The 21,802-nt window shown below is 38.7% G+C and overlaps 1 protein-coding gene across 4 annotated transcripts in view; it reads left to right on the top strand.

The window, feature by feature from the left end:
- Positions 1 to 21,802, top strand: part of Trps1 (transcriptional repressor GATA binding 1) — a 208,219-nt gene that overhangs the window by 33,983 nt on the left and 152,434 nt on the right. For 3 of the 4 annotated variants that reach the window (XM_038343056.1, XM_038343055.1, XM_038343057.1), the window contains exons 3-4: positions 6,069 to 7,198; positions 16,953 to 17,556. In XM_038343056.1, coding sequence (XP_038198984.1) covers positions 6,069 to 7,198; positions 16,953 to 17,556 — 1,734 coding nt within the window. The remainder of the gene's footprint in view (positions 1 to 6,068; positions 7,199 to 16,952; positions 17,557 to 21,802) is intronic. The other variant, XM_042055701.1, reaches the window with a different exon arrangement.

Raw genomic sequence — 21,802 nt, 5'->3', positions numbered from 1 at the left:
CACCAGGCCAATGCTCCACACTGAGTTTTGTCTCTGGCCTCTGTTCCCTTGCAGCACTTGCGATTCTTATGATTTCCATGTAGAGCAGTAGGGAGAGACAGACCAAACTTAGAATTGCCCTGGGAGGAGCACTCTTGCACTCTATTTTCTTATCTCCCATAAAAGGTGGACTTCCACATTATTTTTACAGTATTTTTGTGTGTGCCTGTATGTTGTGTGATGGTATATAGAAATGTCTGTGTATGGATCTGTACAGATGTACCCTAGAAGACCACTTCTCTACCTTATACTCTCGAGACAGGGTTTCTCATTGAACCTGGGGTTGGGCTGCTGGCCCCCAGGTCAGATAGCCTTCTCTGTGTGCTCTTCAAGGTACTTACTGGCTTCAAAGGAACAAAAGCAGCTGTGCCTGGCTTTGTAGGAGAGTTCATACTAGTGGCAAACACTTTTACCTGCTGAGGGCCATCCAATCACCCTGGCCTCATACTCTTGTTGAGATTAGCTTTATGACACTGGTATTCTGTCGTTCCAGATACCAGGTAACAGCAGAACAACTTGTTAAGATTTACAGAGACTGAAACTGCAATACAAAATTGAAGTAAACTATCTCTGTGATCCTCAATAACTGATATTTTTAAAGATGTGCACAATAAAGAATCGACACTGTGACTCTTAAATGTGCCTCTTAGAATACATTAAATGATGACCACCCCTCCCACATAGCTGACTATTATAAATCTGTATAAGAAAAGGATTCATGGGGCTTGTTATGGTGACGCTGACAAGAACACGCTGCAGGGATAAGCCTCGCGGAGAGATCCTCGTGGGGAGATTTGTTGCTGAAATCTTATTCTCTATCAGCTATGTATCACTGTATCACAGGTGGTCTTCTGGGCTGTGTTTTCGGAGCTCTCTGCGTGCAGAGACATTCCGTATGCATCTTAGCAGGTTCACTTTGGGTCTCAATACTCTTAACCTAGTCCCCCCCCCCCTTACAGATTTCTTCAAATAATTTGATTGTCCATCATTTTCACAGTGATTTTCATGCAATAACTTAGCTTTTTATTTTTAAGGTTTTACATCTTGACTATCAGCCCATAACCCCAAGTCCTCTCCAATTAGGCCCTCATTCTTTTCTCTGTTGCCATCAATTATCGTACTTGAAAATGAACCACATCTGAGGGAGAGCTTGTGTGTGGTTTAAACAGCTCCCTTCTCGGCTGCTTTGAAAGCACCACACGTACTAAAGTGTCGTTTTAAGAGTTTTGAGGCTTTCTTTTCCTTTGACGTATTCCTTTAGATATTATTTTAGTCATTTTTAATGCATATTATTAGGAGGAAACAAATGAATTCATCCAGACCATGAAAAACAATCTTTTAATGTTTTTCAATTCTCCTGTGTAATATTTCTGTTTAACAATGTATAATAAATTATTTTAAAAATCCATGGAAAATACTACATGGAAGGAATAGATTTTTTTTTTAACTGGATAATTTTAAATTGAAATCAAAGCAGAATAACTCCGATCACTATTTTCAGGGGTAAATAAGCTAAAATATGTTTTTGTTTGTTTTTCCTGTGTGTGTTATGTATCTTTTGGGGGCTGTTTTCTATGTATAAGTTTGATTTGCATTTGGAAGGTTAAATGACCATTTGCTTTTGTATAAAAGACACAGTTAAGGGCTTTTTTTTTTTTCCTGACTTTTATGAAGGTCAAAACAATGAGAGACTTGCGGCAACTAATTATGGCTCCTTATTCCAGGTGGCTCCGGGGTGTTGGAGAGAACTCACTGTCTGTACTCAATCACATCATCCCTTCAGCCCAAATGCAGGGAGTCCTGACATACTCCAAATATTAGTAACACATTCTTCTTGTAGTCCAGAAAGAATATAAATAGATCATTAGCTTGGTAACAGCAAATGGAACCTTTCAGTTATGTTAAGAGTACTGTTTGAACAAAGTGTGTTGAATTTGCCACTGATGTCATCACTTCCCATCTATTTGATCTATTAATCATGCTGGCAGGATAAGTTCACCGGATGGGTCACTTTATTAAACAGTCTTTTATTCCTGTGGCTGTTACTTGGGAGTGTACTGTCTAATATAGTACTTCATGATCACATGTAGCTCATTAGATTAAATTAAATTGATGAAAATTAAGGAAACATATGAATTAAATTAAGAACAAGTTATTTTCTCTACCTTTATTTTAATACCCACACATGACTCATGTCCATCCTTGGCACAAGGAATAATATGCAACTTTTTCATTGCCTTGGAAAATTCCATTTCATCTAGAGTTCTCACTTGCTGCTTATAATAATCCAATTAAATCGCAAAATGTACAGCATTAGCTATGTTCATAGAGAGCGGGAGCAAGTCCTAGGAGGCTACTGTGTTTGTTCACAGAATTTGGAGAACTTCTAGAAGCAGATAAATGCGTGCAAATGTAACTGCCGTTCAAGTTTTTATACAGAATCTTTCCTCTTAAGTATCTTTAAGTCAAAGAGTTGGTCTAGCTTTCTCATCTTATATTTATAATGCATATCCCAGAGCCCAACATGAGTCAAATGCTAAGGAGATAGAGAAGTACATGTTAGGTTCAAAATGAACATACAGCTGTATAGTTTTAACTTGTAAATATATACATAAAAGCTTTGTATGTCAATATATTGTAGTTTTAAATGTTGGTTAGTCAAGGAAGAAAGACAGGAAATTAAGTTCTGCTCTTTGTCTCCTCTTTCATATAATCATAACTAGAAAAAAAGGTTTTTTCTCCAACTATTGCTGGGTTCTAACATTTGAGAAGCGTGCAGTGATTCTGTGTACAAGAGCTGCTGCCTGATAATATGCTTTAGTAAACTGTTGCTGTAAGTTCTTAACTGTTCTTACAGTGTATTTGTGTTTAACTAAGAAAGGAGATCAAAACTAACACTTGTAAGTACCAAAAATAAAGTCAGTAGGCAGTAGACATGAATAGTGTATCTTTAAAAAGTTTTTTTTAAAGAGGTTGCCAAATAATGAATATCAGATATGTTTTACTGTGACATGTGTAAATGTGCCAGTGAGGAAAGAATTACACAAATAGTGTCTAGATCTTCTTTGGGGGAAAAATGAATAGAATACTAAGAAATTACATTTTCCTTAAAAGTCTTAAGTAATGTGATTCCCATGCTATTTTGCTTTCAGTAGTGTATAATACCAAAATGATTTACTGGTATTAACCAAAAAAGCAAATTTGTAATCTATAGGATATCGAAGGGATTGCCCTTTTCTGCGAAGTAAGATCTGTGAGTTTTCTTTGTTGCTTAGGTTGCGTGTAAAAGACTTCCATAGTGGGAATGTATTCACAGCATAATTCAGGTTTTAGTTTAGACCTGTACTAAATAGTGGAATTGTCATGTCCACTTCTATAGGTAAAGAAACACTTCTCTTAGACACATTGTCAGCACCAACTCCACAGACCCAATCCAGTTTGCAAAGTTTGTTCATCAGCAGTGAAAATCCTTTATTGATAATTATGCATAAACTTTTTTATTCATGGTTAGAAACGCAAGCTCAAAAGGGCTGCTGACATGCCTAGAAATAGTGAATATTTAGTTCAGAATCATATGTGTGCTTATTGTTCAACTCCTTTGGTGTGGCTATGCAATGGGACTTACAGATTGCAAAATCAAAAGTAGAGATGATCTTGGTAGATTCTCAGGAATCTCACTTGTGTGAGCAGAAGTTGAGAAGTCCATTATGTTCAGGAACTCAGCATCTTTAAGCAATGTCGTAGTTAAAACAGTAAAAATCTTCATCTCTAGATTTTTGTACTTTGTATTTATTCTTATGATAAAACAGTAATATTTCAGTATTTACGCCTTTGATTCAAGTTAAAATCACCAAAGTACTTGAAAATAGCATGGCACCTAGTGCTTGATTCTTTAAGAAACTAAGGTTGCTTCTCAATTCTACTGAATCGGGAAGTTTTGGTGGAAGTTTTGCAATGTACCTAGTTTTAGTGCAACTCTCAGCTCCTTTTGATCAGAGTTAGGATGCTGCTGTAGATAGTTTTTCTGAAGGAATCTATTTCAGCCATCTTTCGGATTGTTTATCTCAGATATTTTGCCTTAGAGGGTGTTCCTTCGTTGCTTCTCTTGGCTCAGTGATCCTGTTCTTGGTAGAGCGAAAACTTGTGTACTTAGGTTTTGAGTATATATGATGTATATGTGTTAATCACATGCGTGCATTTCACCATCATCTTTTGATTAAGAGTTGGAAACAGCCAAAGTCTTATCCTAATGTAAAGTCAGTATCTGGTTATTTATGTGCTAGTGTTGATTTCCTAGAACTGTAGTGCTGGACATGAATTTAGAAGTTACCCCAACTGACCAACGAGGTTAAGCCTTTTTAGGAAGCAAATGAAAGCATCCATTTTAGTTCCATACAGTGGAGATGCAAACATTCTGGAATGCACTACAGCATACAATTTGCATTTTAAGTAGAGCCTTCAAGTGATTTCGCGAAGCCTGAGATTTTTCTCATGGATGATTTGTATATGAGCAGTGATCACACATGTCATTTTTGAGCAGCTGTTGAAGAAGGAGGAACATGATTTTGCCACTTGTTTTATACTTTACATCTGGTTGTTGGAAAAATTAAAAAAAAAATCACTGATGTTTGAAGGAAGAATTTCTCTTCCCCTTCATTCCTACTTTTTTTCCTTCCTTCCTTCTCTCCTTCCTTCCTTCCTTCCTCCCTTCTTCCTCACTTCCTCCTTCTTACCTTCCTTTTTCCTTTCTTCTTTCCTTCTTTTTTCTTTCTTTTTTCTAAGATTCACCCCCCCCCCCCGATTTCAGTGAGCAATTTAATTTTAGACCATGAGATTTGGATCAATGTGATGACTGAGGTATATTCTCAGGTGTGGCCTGAGAAGGGAGGAAGGTTTCCTTATACGGTGCCTTTGAAGACCTACATATGACCAATAAAAGTAATCTTCCATCTTTCTTTCTTTTTCTATTTTTGAAATAGAGTCTGCCTATTAAGGCTAGGGTGGTCTTGAACTCTCCATTGTCCTATCTCTGTCTTCTGAGTGTTGGGATTCTATTTTTTTTTTTTTTTTTTTTTTTTTTTTTTGTTTTTCGAGACAGGGTTTCCCTGTAGTTTCTAAAGCCTGTCCTGGAACTAGCTCTTGTAGACCAGGCTGGCCTTGAACTCAGAGATCCGCCTGCCTCTGCCTCCCAAGTGCTGGGATTAAAGGCGTGTGCCACCACCGCCCGGCAAGGGATTCTATTGTATACTAACATGCCTGGCTTACTGTACAACTCAAGTTCAGCAGAGACAGTAGAACTTGAGAGATGTATGTAGGGCATTGCCTTATTTAACCTTTAATTTTAATCCTTTGATCCATTCACAGGAGGAGATGGTGGCTCTTAGCTATTACATAGAGTCTTAACAAAATAGGGCCCTGGTTTCTCTCCATCTCTTGTCTGAGAGACGTTTGAGATTCTTTGTATGTATTTCATTCTTGCTCACTTCATTTTATTTTTTTTTCATTGCTCACGATTAAGCTTCTGTTAGAAGACCAGCTATGTGGTCACTTTAGGACCTGTGTTTCATCTAAAACAGAGCCCTCCTCTTTGCCTCTAGCCTCCATTCCATAGGAACAGGGTGTCACATTTCTTTGGAGAATCTCTTCAATGAATAAACTCAGAGTCACTGCCTCTGGTTTTGATAGCAACCCTTAGCTGTTCAAAAGGCAAAACTTTGCAATTTGGGTGTTTCTGCAGTCATACAGAACCACCCCACTCAGTTGAAAATAGATTTCTTAAAATTTTTATTATTTGGATGTTTGAACTAGCTATAGTACTTTTATTACGTAACTTCATCCTCTGTCCTAAAATGAGGCACTCAATTGAGAAAGAAGAATCCCCTTCCTATAGTTCAAGCCATTTCCTAACAAGTTGGAAAAGTACTGTCATCTTAGAAAAATGTTGAATACTTGACAATACCTCTCCCTTCCAGAGAACAGACTGGATTTATGGCACATCTAAAGTAACTTCCATCTCTTCCACACTCCAGGTCACTTCAGGTGGAACCTTCATTGGCATTGGACGGAAAACTCCAGATTGCCAAGGCAACACCAAGTATTTCCGCTGCAAATTCTGCAATTTCACTTATATGGGCAACTCATCAACCGAACTAGAACAACATTTTCTTCAGACTCACCCGAATAAAATAAAAGTTTCTCTCCCATCCTCCGAGGGTGCAAAACCTTCCGAGAAAAACTCAAACAAGTCCATCCCTGCGCTTCGAGCCAGCGACTCTGGAGACTTTGGAAAGTGGCAGGACAAGATCACAGTCAAGGCGGGAGACGACACCCCTGTCGGCTACTCCGTGCCCATCAAGTCCCTCGATTCCTCAAGACAAAATGGTACAGAGGCCACCAGTTACTACTGGTGCAAATTTTGTAGTTTCAGCTGTGAGTCATCTAGCTCCCTTAAGCTGCTGGAACATTACGGCAAGCAGCACGGAGCAATGCTCTCAGGCGGCCTTAATCCAGAGCTGAATGACAAGCTGCCCAGGGGCTCTGTTATTAATCAGAATGATCTAGCCAAAAGCGTAGAAGGAGAGCCATTGACCAAGCCAGAAAAGGGCTTGAGTGGGGCTAAAAAGAAGGACTTCCCCAGCAAGGGAGCAGAGGACAATATGGTAACAAGCTATAACTGTCAGTTCTGTGACTTTAGATATTCCAAAAGCCATGGCCCCGATGTGATTGTAGTGGGTCCACTTCTCCGTCACTATCAACAGCTCCATAACATTCATAAGTGTACCATTAAGCACTGTCCATTCTGTCCCAGAGGCCTCTGCAGCCCTGAAAAGCACCTTGGAGAAATTACTTACCCGTTTGCTTGTAGAAAGAGTAATTGTTCTCACTGTGCTCTCTTGCTGTTGCACTTGTCTCCTGGGGTGGCCGGAAGTTCCCGAGTCAAACACCAGTGCCACCAGTGTTCCTTCTCTACCCCCGATGTAGATGTGCTCCTCTTTCACTATGAGACCATGCACGAGCCCCCAGCGCCCGATGTCAAGCAAGAGGCAAACCATCTGCTAGGATCCGAGGGGCAGCAGGCTGTCAAGGAAAGCAAAGAGCACTCGTGCACAAAATGCGATTTTATGACCCAGGTGGAAGAAGAGATTTCTAGACACTACAGGTAAGTGCGCCGGGCCCCGAAAGACTAGGATCATAGAACCCAGAGGGGTGCGGGGATTGGTGGGTCTTCATCTGATGTGGCTGAACGCCTGCACGAGAGTCACCAAGAAGTTCTTCTGTAGCATAGCAGATGGCATGCTTATTAGTATGATGACCTCAGATTTTAATTTAGTCATGTGTTCTCATGTTTCCTAAGTGTTTTATACTGCTCGTGGAGGGCATTCCCAAGTTCTCAGTGAAGTGGATCATGAGTTTACTAATTTAGCTAGTATGACTCTGCCTCCTGTAATTGAAGGAACAGCTCCCAAATGAGAGGTTCGTTTAGAATATATTTTATTCTCTGGAAGCAATCTGTTTGAGATGCTTGGTTGCTCAGTTTTCTTTTCGAATGAGATTGGACATTCTTCCCAGTGCTCATTCTTGCAATATATCCTTGATTGCCATACAAACCATAATGTTGAGGTGAGATTTTGTTAATAGATACGATTTTTATTATGCTATCACTTGTTGTGGGCAGATAAAACAGGTTATTTTATATTCATTCACATATACAACACAATGCATTCCTTCTACTTATTTGATTCCCCTTATAAGTCTTAACTTCCCAAGTTTCCCGTTCCTATTTTCTACAGAGAAGTTTACATTAACCACTCTTTTAATATATGCATTTACTTCTGCATTTTGGAAGTGTACATTGTACTGGGCACTGTCTGTACAGGAGTACATAAGCTAGGCACAGTCACTGGCCATATGGTGCTGACACTTTAGTAGGGAGGACAAGGCCCCTACAGATCGTCAGGATCGGGAAGTGCCATCAAAACAGAGGAACAGAAGGCTGTGCACGAAATGAACATAGGAAGAGCATAGCTTAATAATGGCAAGTCAGGAAATGCCTTCCCAAGGAAGACAAGCTGAAGCCGAGACCTGGTTAGATCCCAAAATGATAGTCAAGTCTTGGAGATACAAGGTGTGCAGAGTTGAGCATTTATTGGTTGCTTTATTGTTATTGTTGCTATTCTGCCTCTAACACACCAAAGAGAAAAGTTTATTTGCTTTCTTCTTGTTATTGTTTATTTATTTACTTTCCTATTTTATTTATTCGACAAGGTCACACCGTACTCCAAGCTGAGCATCACTCTCTGGATAGCACAGGTTGATGTCAAACTATTGTCAGTGTTCCTGCCTTGGTGCTTCCCACATGTTGAGGTTAGAGGAGTGAGCCATTGTCGTCAGCTTTCACTTACTATTTGATGGGCTTTTAAAGATTTCTAAAAACAACTGATTATTTTTGGCTTTTTTTAAAAAAAAATTCCGAGATTTTAAACAATGCCTTTCATTCTTTTTGGAGGTTCTATGTTAGTGGCATAGCATGTATATCTTCTCAATTATCAGCAATGAAGTGGTTCATGTCCAACAATAGGCTAATAATGTTAGATGTTAATTTGAAGGGCATCCTAATGTTCACAGTGAATCAAAATGTTCAGAAAACACTTACTTGAGATTTGCACTGTTTAATTTATAAGGTCAGTCTTAGGAAAGACACAGTCCTGCGATCAAATATGTTTTCACACTTGCGATGAGTATTTCTGTCTTCTCCGATGATGTTAGCTGCATGTTAATTTATTTCTGGGTGAGCAAGCCCAAGCTTTTTCTTGACTTTCACTAATGTGGATGTGGAGGTATGGGTGCGTTTGTACATATTTTGCACATATAGTTGTGAAGTGGTGTAAAACTTAGGTGATCTAGTAGTTTTTTAAAGGGGGTGGCTGTTTTGAAGAAATCCTCGTTACTTCAATTATGAAGAAAATAGAATAAGTACACAAATATATGCACATATGTGCATATGTTTGTGCAGTATGTGCATATATGTATGCATGCATATTCACACACACACACACAACAGAGTTGACTGATAGACCTAGCAAACAGATGAGTTGGGGTAACAAATTTTCTTCAGGACTCTAAGTCATTACTTAAAGCTTTGTCTGAGAAAACCCAGCATATTCTTAGATAAAGAAAACAATCTTTGGAGATATGAAAAGTTTCCATAAAAGAGATTTCTCAATAATGTCAGGATTTAGTTGATTCTCAGTAATTAAAGTAACCTCTACCAGGATGAGACTATTCTCTCCTGCCCTGCACTGTATCTGTGAAGTATAACACATGCACATGCATAGATCTTTGCAAATGTCTTTATGCAAATGGAATTCCCAGAAGCATTTGCTTTCATAGTAGTTTCCAATACACTGAGAGCTCCAAGGTGAGTTACATTTTAATCTTTCATTACATAGTTCTAGACTAAGGAGGAACTAAGGGTATATGCCAAAGGCAGTTGTATTTTGGCTTTGAATCTAAGTAAAGCTCCCAGCACTTTACTAGTTAAGAAATTAAATAGAGTATGTCCCTAGGTACTTTAATAACACATACTTTTAAATCCTGACATAATTTTGTTGATCTAAGCACCTTTTCTATTGGAGATAGATTTGTACTATCTGGGAGTTTTTCTAGAATTTTTTGAAATTTGGAATCTTATGATTTCAGAGTCATAATCCATGACTCTGAAGTATAAGGAAGTGTCACTAAATGTTGGTCACATTAGAAGCCTTAGGGATGAAAAACGAAACAGTCTTGCAGTTGCTTCAAACTCAAACTGCTGTGGAAGTACCTGCTGCAAATGCCACATTTTAAAAATAGGTTAACAGGTCATCTCACCTTATCTCATTTCTATCTTTCTAGATTACGCTCTATTTATTTATCTTAACCCTGTTAGGGAGCCTCTACTATCATTTGATGTTATTGTGATGGAAGAGTCTAGGCTTTGAGTATTTTATGTGCAAGTCCGAAACTGTCACAAAAATCAGCATATTCTTCTAATTGTACAGTGTGTGTGAAATACTTTACATCTGAAACAGTTGACGTGAAACTCGGAGAAGCTCAGTGTGGATTCCATGTATACACACTTTCCATAAGAGTCGGATTGTTCTGAGTGGAGCTGAAATATTATCCATTCAGTAAATGGAAATGGTCCAGTTAGCATCCTTCCTTAGTGTTTTTGCATACTTATAATATCCCCCAACTCACCCAGGGCTGTAAGGTATTTTCCATGCATGAATCTGCTTCTCTTGCATTAGTTATTTTATTTATTTAACACTCAATAGACATTGCCTCTCTTTTCTATTGGTTACCATCTTTCTCAAAATAGCCAGTGTTATCATTTATGTTTCAGTCCTAAGTAGGACAAAAGACTTACAAAGCAAGTGTAAACAACCATCCTAGTGAAAATCTACTTTTAATGCATTGCCAGACTTCCCCAAATTAAGGGGGAATTTCCGAAGCTTATTCTTTACTTCACTCAGAATGAGCTCAGCCATAGGGAGGGAGAAGTGAAAAGCAAGTGTGGCATGTGAGGTTGCACAGAGGACAAATGCTTGGATGTCTGCTGGATGTGGCCAAGACTGGTGTGGGGTCATCTGCAGGGAGAGGCTGAAGTTGCGAGTTCCACTTTAACGTTGCTGCTGATTAGATTATTTCCACATTCAGTGCTCTTCTGTTCTCTATCAGAAGTAAATGTAAATTTGTTTATAGAAAAGGCATCAATTTTTGCTTACAAAGTTGTCATGTTTTGTATCCACTCACTGTTACAAAGTTTGGTGTGCAGACAGAGCAGATCCATTGTATGTGAGAAAAATGGAAAGCAGAAATGATAGATTCAGATACATAAGAACTTTAGATAAAGGGGTTTTCGGTTATGATGTCATATCATAATTGTTACATGTTTAAGAAAGGAAAAATTGCTATTTAAAATCATCATGCATTGTGAAACTATAAATTTATGAGGGATGTCAATGAACAAATACCATTCCTAACCATGATCATTGAAAATTAAAGAAAACAAATAGAATAATTAACAGATTAGGTAATGATAAAAAGCCAGTGACCTTATCACAATGAGATATTAGAATAATATTTTTTGAATAAACATTTATTTATTTAAATATTTAATTAATTTAATAATTTAACTGGTATGGGTGTTTTGTCTGCATGTTTGTGTATGCAACGTGTTTTCTTGATGACCCTAGTTGCCAGAAGAAGGTGTTGGATTTTCTGGGTCTGGAGTTCCAGACTGTGAGACCTCACGTGGATGCTAGGAATCAGACCTGGGTCTCTGAAAGAGCAATCCGTGTGCCTAAGTGCTGAGACATCTCTCAAGACCCATCGAGAAAGTTTTGAAGATACAGCAAGGAAGTAGAAAATCTGAAACCAGATAGTAAAATATTGAAATACCATGGGATCTTTACAGATACACAACTAATCAGAATCTTAGAAGGAAAGAATAAAGAGAATGGCACAGATGTTATACAGTCAATATTTGAGGGGAACAATGAGAATATTTTCTAGTGCTCCCTGATGAAAGATATAAATGCGTAGACTCAAAGAAGCATAACACACACTAAGCAAAATATATTACATACAGATAAACTTCTCCACAGTTATATTATTGCTGAAGTAAAAAGCCAAGATCCTTCAGAGCAGCTACCAACAAACAATGAAGTACTTAGAAAGGAGAAGTCATTTGGCATGCTCTCTTTGGTGAAGTTGGAAACCGGAAGCAGGGGGAATATTGCCAAATAAATCAACTTAGTACTTACCCAGACAGTCTCCTAGGGATAAAAGCAAGAAATGTTCAGATAAGACCTGGGAAATCTCTCTTTCACAGTTACCTGTCCGTTGTGATATTTGTGAATATATTTAAACGTGTTGTTTGTACATTTCAGTCTGAAATAATTAACACTGGATGTAGAATATGGTCAGAGCAATGTGGATATAGCTTAGCATTTATCTTTGAAAAGCGTCAGTGAAAGAATATGGATGATGTGCGCTATTCCTATTGAAAAACAGATATTTATATTAAGGAAATCTGAAAATAGCAAGTCTACTGTGCATGAGTACAGTTTCTAGCACAGTGAAGCCCTGGTGTCTGTAATGAAATCTGTGGAGAGTTTATACTATTTAAACAGTGTAACTCAGTGCCTGGACACTCAAATACAGACATAACATTTCAGCTTGAAAGCTGCCCCCCGGGAAACATAAGAATGCTAAGGACATTATAGACCACGGATAAAACAATATGCAGTGTTTTTACCTTTATTTGTAGGTATTAATTATGAAAATTTCCAAAAAGATCCTGAAAGTATGCAACACAGTTATCTAGGCGAGGGCATGTTGCTCAGTGGGAGAGGGCATAACACAGGATGCCCACATCTGAGGGTTCAATCTCTAAGTCTACAAAACACATAAATAAAAACCAAAAAATAAAATAGCTACCATGTCTAAGAATAAGGGGAGTTTTAGACTGGATTTTTCAGTTTATATTAGGAGTTTTTGTTTGCTTTTTTGCTTGTTTGCTTTTTTTTCTTCTTCTGTTTTTCAAGACAGGGTTTCTCTGTTGCTTTGGAGCCTGTCCTGGAACTTCCTCTGTAGACCAGGCTGGCCTGGAGCTCACAGAGATCTGCCTGCCTCTGCCTCTAAGTGCTGGGATTAAAGGTGTGAGACACCATTGTCTGGCTTATATTCAGTTTTATGTTATTTCCTATTCAATGTTTGCTTTTTATTATATTGGAAGACATATTTCTATTTTGACTAATTATTAGGATATATCATCCTTTTAAAATTGAATCATAAATTGGAATTATTTAGGCAGACATGGTGTTTTCTTCTAATACTAATAGGAAGAGGTTTAACCTGTTTGAAGATGCCCACTCCACCATAGATAGTAACTACAAATTAAATATTGATCAGACAATCTCAAAGTAAGAAGTGGATAATTATTTTGCAGGCCGTTTCTCTCGAGTAAAGCCAAATACGTTTACTGGGAGCTTACAGTTTCAGAGGTAGAGAACCCATGACCATCATAACAGGGACCATGTCTTGGCAGGTAGGAGGGTTTGATGCTGATACAGTATCTGTGATCTAGTGATCCAGATGCACGAGGCAGAGAGGGTTAGACAGGCAAGATGTCTTTTGAAACCTCAAAGTCTACCACTTTCTTTAACAAGACCATACCTCCTAATCCTCCCCAAACAACTCCACCAACTGGAGACTAAGTGTTCATGAAGGGCATTTTCATTCAGATCACCACAGCATGAGAGTTTTATCAAGTAAGTAGCATCCTTTACCTGTTTCATTTTATGAAAATATTCCTGATCCTCTTATGAATTATGAAAAGCATAGAAATTAATAAAGAACACTACTTTTAGGTTAAAAGCTAACTGCAAGGTGCAATCTCAGAAGGATACAATATAAATATTTTTTACAGTATGTGACAATTCTATGAAATAGGATAAGCCATTAAACCTTTCCTTCTCACAGAAATTCTAAGACACTGAAATTCAAGTACAAGTTGCTTTTCTATGACAAATTGTTCCCCCTTTCCTGGAGAGAAATGATGAGTTAGATGTTCATTAAATTTCTCTCTTTATTCATCTCTTCATTGTGAGTACAAAAGTCCTATTGAGTCTTTACATTAGAAAGTTCCAGATGTTGCATAAGAGAAACACTAATTTTCCTCTTTGTCAGCCTTCTATAATGCAGGGAGACTATGGAAATATAAAATCCTGTTTGCTTTGGTAGTGTGCGAAGAATGTTTCTTCTTCACTTGACTGAAACATATAGAACTTAAATCCAAACTATATACCACATTCATAGTGTCTTTTAGATTGCCTTAATATAGGTAGACGATTTAATTAAACAATAAACAATAAATAGTACCTCTCAAATTGTACCATGTATGTACTTCTTAATATCTCTCTGTTGTTTCTTGACTCCAAGTTACATCAGCATCACGGACATCCCCAGCCACGTCTTTTTCAACCTTTCTTGTTTTCTGTTTCAATGTGCGCCTCTGTTAAGTTGATTCTCAGAAGGGAGTGATGAGAGATGGATGACACCCATCCTGAGAAGTTCCTGTGAGAATGCTCTGAAAACTGCTGAGTTCCTGGCAGGCTAAGGCAGAGACTGGGCTTCATCCATGTCTCTAGACGATGACTGTGCATGTCAGAGTCTGAAAGGTACCACTCGGTGTTAGAAATATGAATTGAAATGTTCACATCACTCCCAACTTTTGGAAGTAATATCATCTTTTTAATTAGCCCTCTATCGTTTATTTAGACTTGATTCAAGGAGGGACGAATTAGTCCGGTCTCGCGAGAACTTTGAAGCCAAACTTACTGCTTTACAGTTCATCATTACTCTCTTGTCAGGAATGATAGTCGGTGTGTGTCTTAAGATTCCTAAGGAGAGTAAGGGCTTTACCTGTGTTTCCTTAAAGTTAAAAAGATGAGGGATACCTAGTGAGTTTGTGAAGTCATTTAGAATCATGATCCATCTGGTAACATGGTTTTCATGTTAAATACTGGTCCCTGCTTTGGCATCCATTAAACATTTAGGCTCTTAAGTCGTGTCTAGACAGTTTTTCAGGAAGATGAGGCAGCTTTAGAATTGCCTCACATGACCTGTTTTGTAAATGGGCATTGTCCTCATTCTCTTTCTCTATCGCAAGATCTTTTGCAGCCCTCCCGTCTGTGGTTTCACTTTTCATTTTATCAGTAATTTCACTGATTTAAAAATATCGTGAAACGTTTAGGCTTCAGCACCTTGAAAAGCTGAGCTTTGACCCGGGAGTTAGATTTTTGTGGCATCAGCTTCGTGAGTTCTGACTGGCTACGGCCTAATTTCTCCACGTTATTGTCCATAGATGAACTAAATGAACCCTGGACGTGGACGCCTTGTTGTTTTGATATTTCATCCTCAGGTATAACTCATAGCAAGACGCATTTAATGCAGAAACTGTTATAGCCCCTTCCCGATAATTCAACTATATGGTTGTCATGTTCATCCCTGCCTACTGGTCTCCGTGGGCTTCAGAAGTATCCACCCTTCCTGTGATAATCATCAACGCAGTAGGTGACCCTTCCAATGGATTACTCATACTACTTCCTTCTTTGTTATTTCTCTGTCTACAGTCGCCCCTTCCATATCTCAGGTTTGCTAAAATGTGCTCTTCTCCTCTTGCGCTTGATAATTTTATGTCAGCTTGACACAAGCTTTAGTCAACTGAGAGGAAAGGAGCTTAACTGAGAAAATGCCTCCGTAGATTAGGCTGCAGACAAACCTGTAGGGCTTTCTTAACTACTGATTGATCTGGGAAGACCCAGCCATTGTGAATGGTGGTACCTCTTAGCTATGGTCCTGGGTTCTATAAGAAATCAGGCTGAGTAAGTAAGCCATAAGGAGCAAGCCAGGAAGCAGCACTCCTTGGCCTCTACATCAGCTCCTGACTCCTGTTTCCTGCCCGGTTTGAGTTCCTATCCTGACTTCCTCAGATGATGAAATGTAAGCCAAAGAAGCCTTTCCTCCCTAAATTGGTTTGGTCATGGTATTTCATTGCTACAGTAGTAAGCTTAATTAGGACACCTCCTTTTCTCCTCCCAAAAGGACAGCTCCTTCTTGTCCTTTGGATTTGTAGACTTCCCTCATAAAGTTCCTTGACTTTCCTAAGCAACCCTCATATGCCTCTCTTTCATGCCATTATTACCATACATCATTCTCTGTACCTAAATGTTTGTGTATAGTGAAGCTTGCTTGTAAATGCCAAGTAATCAAGGACTTTGAGTTCTTATTTTACCACTATGTAGCTAGAAGTTGGCAAAATGATATATTGATGCTTATCTATAATTGGAGTAACTTCAAGTGATAGCTCATAGAACTTACTGTGCTACCCTTTTGGTTACATGGGGTAAATAAAAAATGCTTCATATGATATTTAGAGAGCTAAGACTTATTAATCAAAGAAAGAATGCCTCATTGCAAAAATTGTGTATTTTTCTGGTATGTTTTTTTTTACAATTAAATACCTATGTTTTATTTAATTAAACATTTATCTTAATAATATAGCAGTTATTTTTCTTTAACAATGGAGATGTTATAACATATGGCAATAAAATGTATTTGTTTATGACTTTTATAAAGAAAGTACACACAGGAAAACCTATACAGACTCCTTTAACAACTTTATCTGTACATCCACTGCCAGACTGTTTGACACCTAGCAGACCTTTAGTATACTCAGTTTCTATGTCTATTTATAGATTATGCAATTTATTTATCATTTTTGTTTTGACACATTATTTTGTAGTCTATATAGGTCAGGTAGTTTTATTTCATTGACTAAATTGATTATAGCATATGCTAGAGAGGAATGTTGTAATCATAGGATATTTTAATATGGGGAAAAGGTGTAAAAAGGAACTCAGCATTAAAAATGTTAATGTATTAATAGTGAAAAAATGCCCGAGTTCAGCTCGGATAAACAAAAGTGGAAAAGCCATTGATGAAATCAGCTTTCAGAACACGAATATCTCACTAATGCAGAGTTGACTATTTTCTATCAAGATAAACAGAGCAGATAACGAAAGTAAACAACCAGTTCTAATGGCAATCGGCTGATCCCCTCATGTGTGTGTATGTGTGTGTGTGTGTGTTTTCATGACTGTGAGTGCTAAAGAAAACTTCAGATTCTTACAAAGGAGTGAGAATGCCTGCTAATTAAATCCCAGTTTCTGGGAGTGGAGAGTGTCGTGTTTCTTTCAGTCTGCCGCATTGCACGAGAGAAGTCAGGTGCATGAGGACTATTTTAGCGCATAGAGCATATTCCCTTCCAAATCCTGGCTTCCCATTGACTCTTTTCTTCCTTCCAGGAGAGCACACAGCTGCTACAAATGTCGCCAGTGCAGCTTCACAGCTGCTGACACCCAGTCACTGTTGGAGCACTTCAACACGGCTCACTGCCAGGACCAGGAAATCACTACTGCTAATGGCGAAGACGATGGCCATGCCATCCCCACCATCAAAGAAGAGCCCAAAATTGACCTCAAGGTCTACAGTCTGCTAAACCCAGACTCTAAAATGGGAGAGACGGTTCCCGAGAGCATAGTCAAGAGGGAGAAACTCGACGACAAGGAAGGGCTGAAGGAGAAAGTCTGGACTGAGAGTTCCAACGATGATCTACGTGGCATGTCTTGGAGGGGGGCTGACATCCTGCGGGGCAGTCCATCCTACACTCAAGCAAGCCTAGGGCTCTTGACGCCTGTGTCCAGCTCCCAAGAGCAGACAAAGACTCTGAGAGACAGCCCCAACGTCGAAGCTGCCCATCTGGCACGACCTATGTATGGCTTGGCCGTCGATACCAAGGGCTTCCTGCAAGGGGCACCTGCTGGTGGCGAGAAGTCTGCCTCCCTCACCCAGCAGTATCCTGCTTCTGGCGAGAGCAAGACCAAGGACGAATCCCAGTCGCTGTTACGGGTAGGAAGGTTTACTTTTTAAAATCATTTCTCTCCTTTGAAGGAAACAAACATTCTCTATATTTAGTTTAATGTGTTGTGTAGTAAAATGAAGTGATCTGTGTTGAGATTTTAGATGCATGAAGGCCAAAGGAGCAGAAAGCAGCCTACAGGTAGGCAGCTGCCTATTTGTCTTTGCTCTCAGCCCTGGTTTGAATGTTGGTTAATCATTCTTGGTGATTATGCAAAGCAACAAAGCTACCTTTGGAGGAGGGAGCTTTCTAATCCCATAAGGATGCTCATCTGGATTCAAATAACTGACTGACTGCTGTTTAAGTTGCTGTGGTCCAGAACACAGTAAGGGAGGTGAGCAGAGATTAAACACTAAGAATGTAAACTCCTGGGCGAGATGTTAATCCAGAAAGTAGCGTTTCTTAAAACACACACACACACACAAAATAACAACAACAACAACAACAACAACACAACGCCTGTAGTTAAGTTGCCAGAGAGAATGAACAGGATGAGAACAATCTAAACACGAATTACTGCCCAAAGCAGAGTTTTTTTGTCTTCCATAATCGCAAGGCCTTTTAGGGAGGAAAACATGGGTGCAGAGGGAAAAAGAATCTCCAAGTAAGGAAAACCTTCATTTTTGTGCACGCATTGTAGACTCAATGTTCTCCAGAAATATTTTAGCTTTTGAAACGTCACAAGCTCCGGGCGTGCCATATGTGTGTTTTGACTAGAGCAGTTAAGTACCCTTCAGCATTTCACCTTCATGCTGAGAAAATTTAGAGATTTCAGGATGGTTTTGAAGCGATGCTCCTACACAGAAGGTACTATCAGAAATTAGCCCCCTTTACCAAAACACCTGGTTAGGAACCGGCATTCACTCAGTCTAGGGCTTTGACCTGTAGGTCAGAGACTGCGGGTCTGTGGTCAAAGACACTGGAGAGAAGTGCTTTGCCGCGAGCTTGGCTGCCCCTTGTCACTTTGCTTCAGATTCTGTGTGTCTCGGTGCTGTGGAGTGGAGTTAAGGAAGGCCCCTTGGAAGTGGTGCAGTTTTAACAAAAAGCAGTTTGTTTTCTTACCTGTAGTTAAGGCCTAGAGCTACAAGGAGTCTTGGACATAGAAGAGGGGGTACCCCTGTTGCCCTGAGAAATAAAGACTTTTTCCTGCTGTTTTGGGCTAGAGCAAATGTTCTCTAGGTAACTTTAGAAACAAAACAAACAGTTCTGTACCCTCCGGGAGCTCCCTTTGCCTAACTGCAGATAGATGCACCTGTCTGACTGTACATCGCCATTCTCAGTGCTCCAAGTCTTTCTGGTCTCATGAGCCTTTTGTGGCTTTTGCTTGAGAGGGAGAATGAGTATCATATATGTTATATATGTTAATATCATCCGGTGACACCTTTAGAATGGGGTACAATTGGGTACTTTCCATTAGAGTCCTTTTTCTTCCTCTTCCATGTAGCTGACATTTCTGCATGGCTCGAAGTTATTCCAGTGTCTTTTTTTTTTTAAAAAAAAAAAAAAAAACTATTTCTGGTGTGTCAGTTTTTCTGCCTCCCTTGTATGCTCAAAGAATTTGGAATGATAAGTAGCTGGCTAAGGAGTCGGATGAAAACCCTATCAGTATTGCGATCAGCCTGAGGATGGTAAAACTTCTGAGAACAATTCGTTCTCTTCAGTTCCTGCACTTCCTTAATTCCCTGACTTTAAGTTTCAATTGCACCATTTCAACTGCCCTTTCACTTCCTCTGCATCAGCAGCTGACGTAGAAGATCTTCTGCACAGCTAAGTCCTCGGTGAATGGCGGAGACCCTAACCTTGTGGTTGATGATTGTTCAAGGCGGCCTTCTACTTTATTTCACAGAGCAGGCGCACACATACTTCTTCAAAGTCAAATACATTGTTCTGTGACTTAAATAAAATTTGACCCTTTGAGATGTGTACTTCTGTGTTTCAATGATTCTTTTAGGACTCCCTGAGTCTACTGACAAAGAGTAAATAGGAAATTGTTTGGAAAAGCTCTATCTCCCCCCAAAATTTGCATTCCAGTTCATAACAGTGGCATAATTATAGTTACAAAGTAGCGGCAAAAATAATTTTGTGGCTGGAGGTCACCACAACATGAGGAACTGTATTGAAGGGTCGCAGCATTAGGAAGGTGCAGTACAATGAGTGGCCAATTTGGTTTATTGTGCAATATTTGGTTTGATCTCTTAACTGAATTTCCAGTTTTGATATATATCTTAGTGAGATTTCAAAGAAACCCATTCACTTTAATAGACAGAGCAGCATTTGACTGAGAAATTGAGGAGTTTCCCAGTTTTGGTGGTGGAATATGGGAGGCTAAGTTATCGTGGCACACATACTATCTGTTCATTCTGGAAGAAAGTACCCAGCAGAATGTCATTACCATGTTTACTAAAGGCAAAAGTAATGCAGTCCACTTGGGTAGTTGTAAAAGCTCAACTAGTATATTTATAAATGCACAATAAAAACATGGAGATGCTCGGCATCTAGGTATAGGATGGAGTATTATTGACTTTTGAGTTTCTGAAGTGCAGTGGGACCTGATGGCAGCCATGTTTATTTACATGTGGAGACCTACTGTTGGCATGGAAGCCAGTTTTTCATTAGCTTATTCCACACAGCATGCAGTCCAGTGTGCTAGTCGATGTTTGTACATAGATTGTTGTTGCTGAGAGAACTTTGAACTGTGCAGGCATGATGTATGCACCGAAAGGAAAAGTTACGTGCGAAAAAGTTGTCCTAGAATGTGTTCAGGACTGCAGCGAAGAAATGGGACATTTTTAATGACTAGGCCAAATGCATGGAGCTTTCTTTCATCAAATCAGTGCTGCTTTCAAGATATTCCTCTGATAACATGTTTTTAAATTTTTCTTTAATGAATGCATTTTTACTGGGTCTAGTGGTAGTGGCTTGCTCCATTCCTGCAAGTGTAGAAGGAAGTGTCTCGTGAAGACTGTGCTTTTCACAACATTCCTTTCATTAGCGTCAGCCCTTCTTCTTATTTCTTTATTGGCTTGTTTTTGTTGTGTCTCAGTCTGGAGCAGAAGTGGCCTTTGTTTGGGACTTTCAGGCCTTTTGTGTATGTTCTCATTTAGTGAATGTCCTCTCATTTTCACTTTATGAAGAATAGGAGAGATGTGTAAAGAATGTTAAGTTGTTCAGGCCGCCTTTGTGAAGCACTCAGCTTAGATGAACAACAAATTGGCCAGAGTTTCCCTCTGTAAATTGCTTTTTGAAAAGGTAGAGTTTTTCTTGCATATCCGTCAATCAATATTAGTATACTTTTGAATAGTTTATGAGTTTGAATATTAAGGCATGTTTTGCTAAATAAAACTTTTGTTATATTTCTTGTTAAAATGGTTCACAGTTACATGCAATCTTTGCCTTTTAAAAACTTTATTCCTAAAAACAAAAACAAAACAAAAAAAAAAAAACCCTTATTCCTGAAGTGGTCACCAAAGTTTAATAAAGACAAACCCACCCAGTAATTTTATTTATATTTAAATCTGACCATGAGAAGAACTTAGTATCTTCAACATTACTCTTGCCAAAGTAGGATAATCAATTAGTTACATGTTTTCCCATACCTTTATTCCTCCATATTTAAATGGTAGATTATTTTCTGATTGACTTATGTACAATTTTGCACCCTTTTTCATAACCATTTCTTTTATGATATATTTCTAAAAATGTGTGTATATGTGTATTCAGTTTTAGGGAAATACATATAACAAATGTAATCATATTCTTCTTTTATAAATTCCTCTTTTATCCTTCTGGATTTTATTCTTGTAGTAGAATTTTTAAAGTTATTTTTATGTCACAGATATCTGCCGTGTGAATAGGAAGAAAAAAATTGTTCCTTAAATATCACAAAGATTTTGTCACTATCAAATGGAGTTTTTTTTTTTTTTTTTTTTTTTTTTTTTTTTAAACAAATGCATAGGTAAGTGTAGTGGGTGAATCTAGAGGAGGAAGTAGGACAATCCGTTTGTTGAGATAGTGCCCTGCTTACATGTGTAGGCGGAAATTCTATCTTAGGGTTGAGCACCAAAGTTATTAGGAACTTTCTTCAGCACACCCAGGGAAAACCGAGCCACAGTGAGGTTGATTTAGGTTTATAGCTTCGACAATCCTTATTGAAGTTTATTGGTTTTAAGGTCTATATTCTGCACTGCATTGGCGTTCCTGGAGACTTTCAGCTGTGGGCCTCTGGGAGGCATTGAG

This window comes from Arvicola amphibius, chromosome 9 (assembly GCF_903992535.2).
Source record: "Arvicola amphibius chromosome 9, mArvAmp1.2, whole genome shotgun sequence".
Taxonomy (NCBI): Eukaryota; Metazoa; Chordata; class Mammalia; order Rodentia; family Cricetidae; genus Arvicola; species Arvicola amphibius.
The sequence above is the reverse complement of the archived record's forward strand: the minus strand, read 5'-3'. Positions and strand labels throughout refer to the sequence as shown.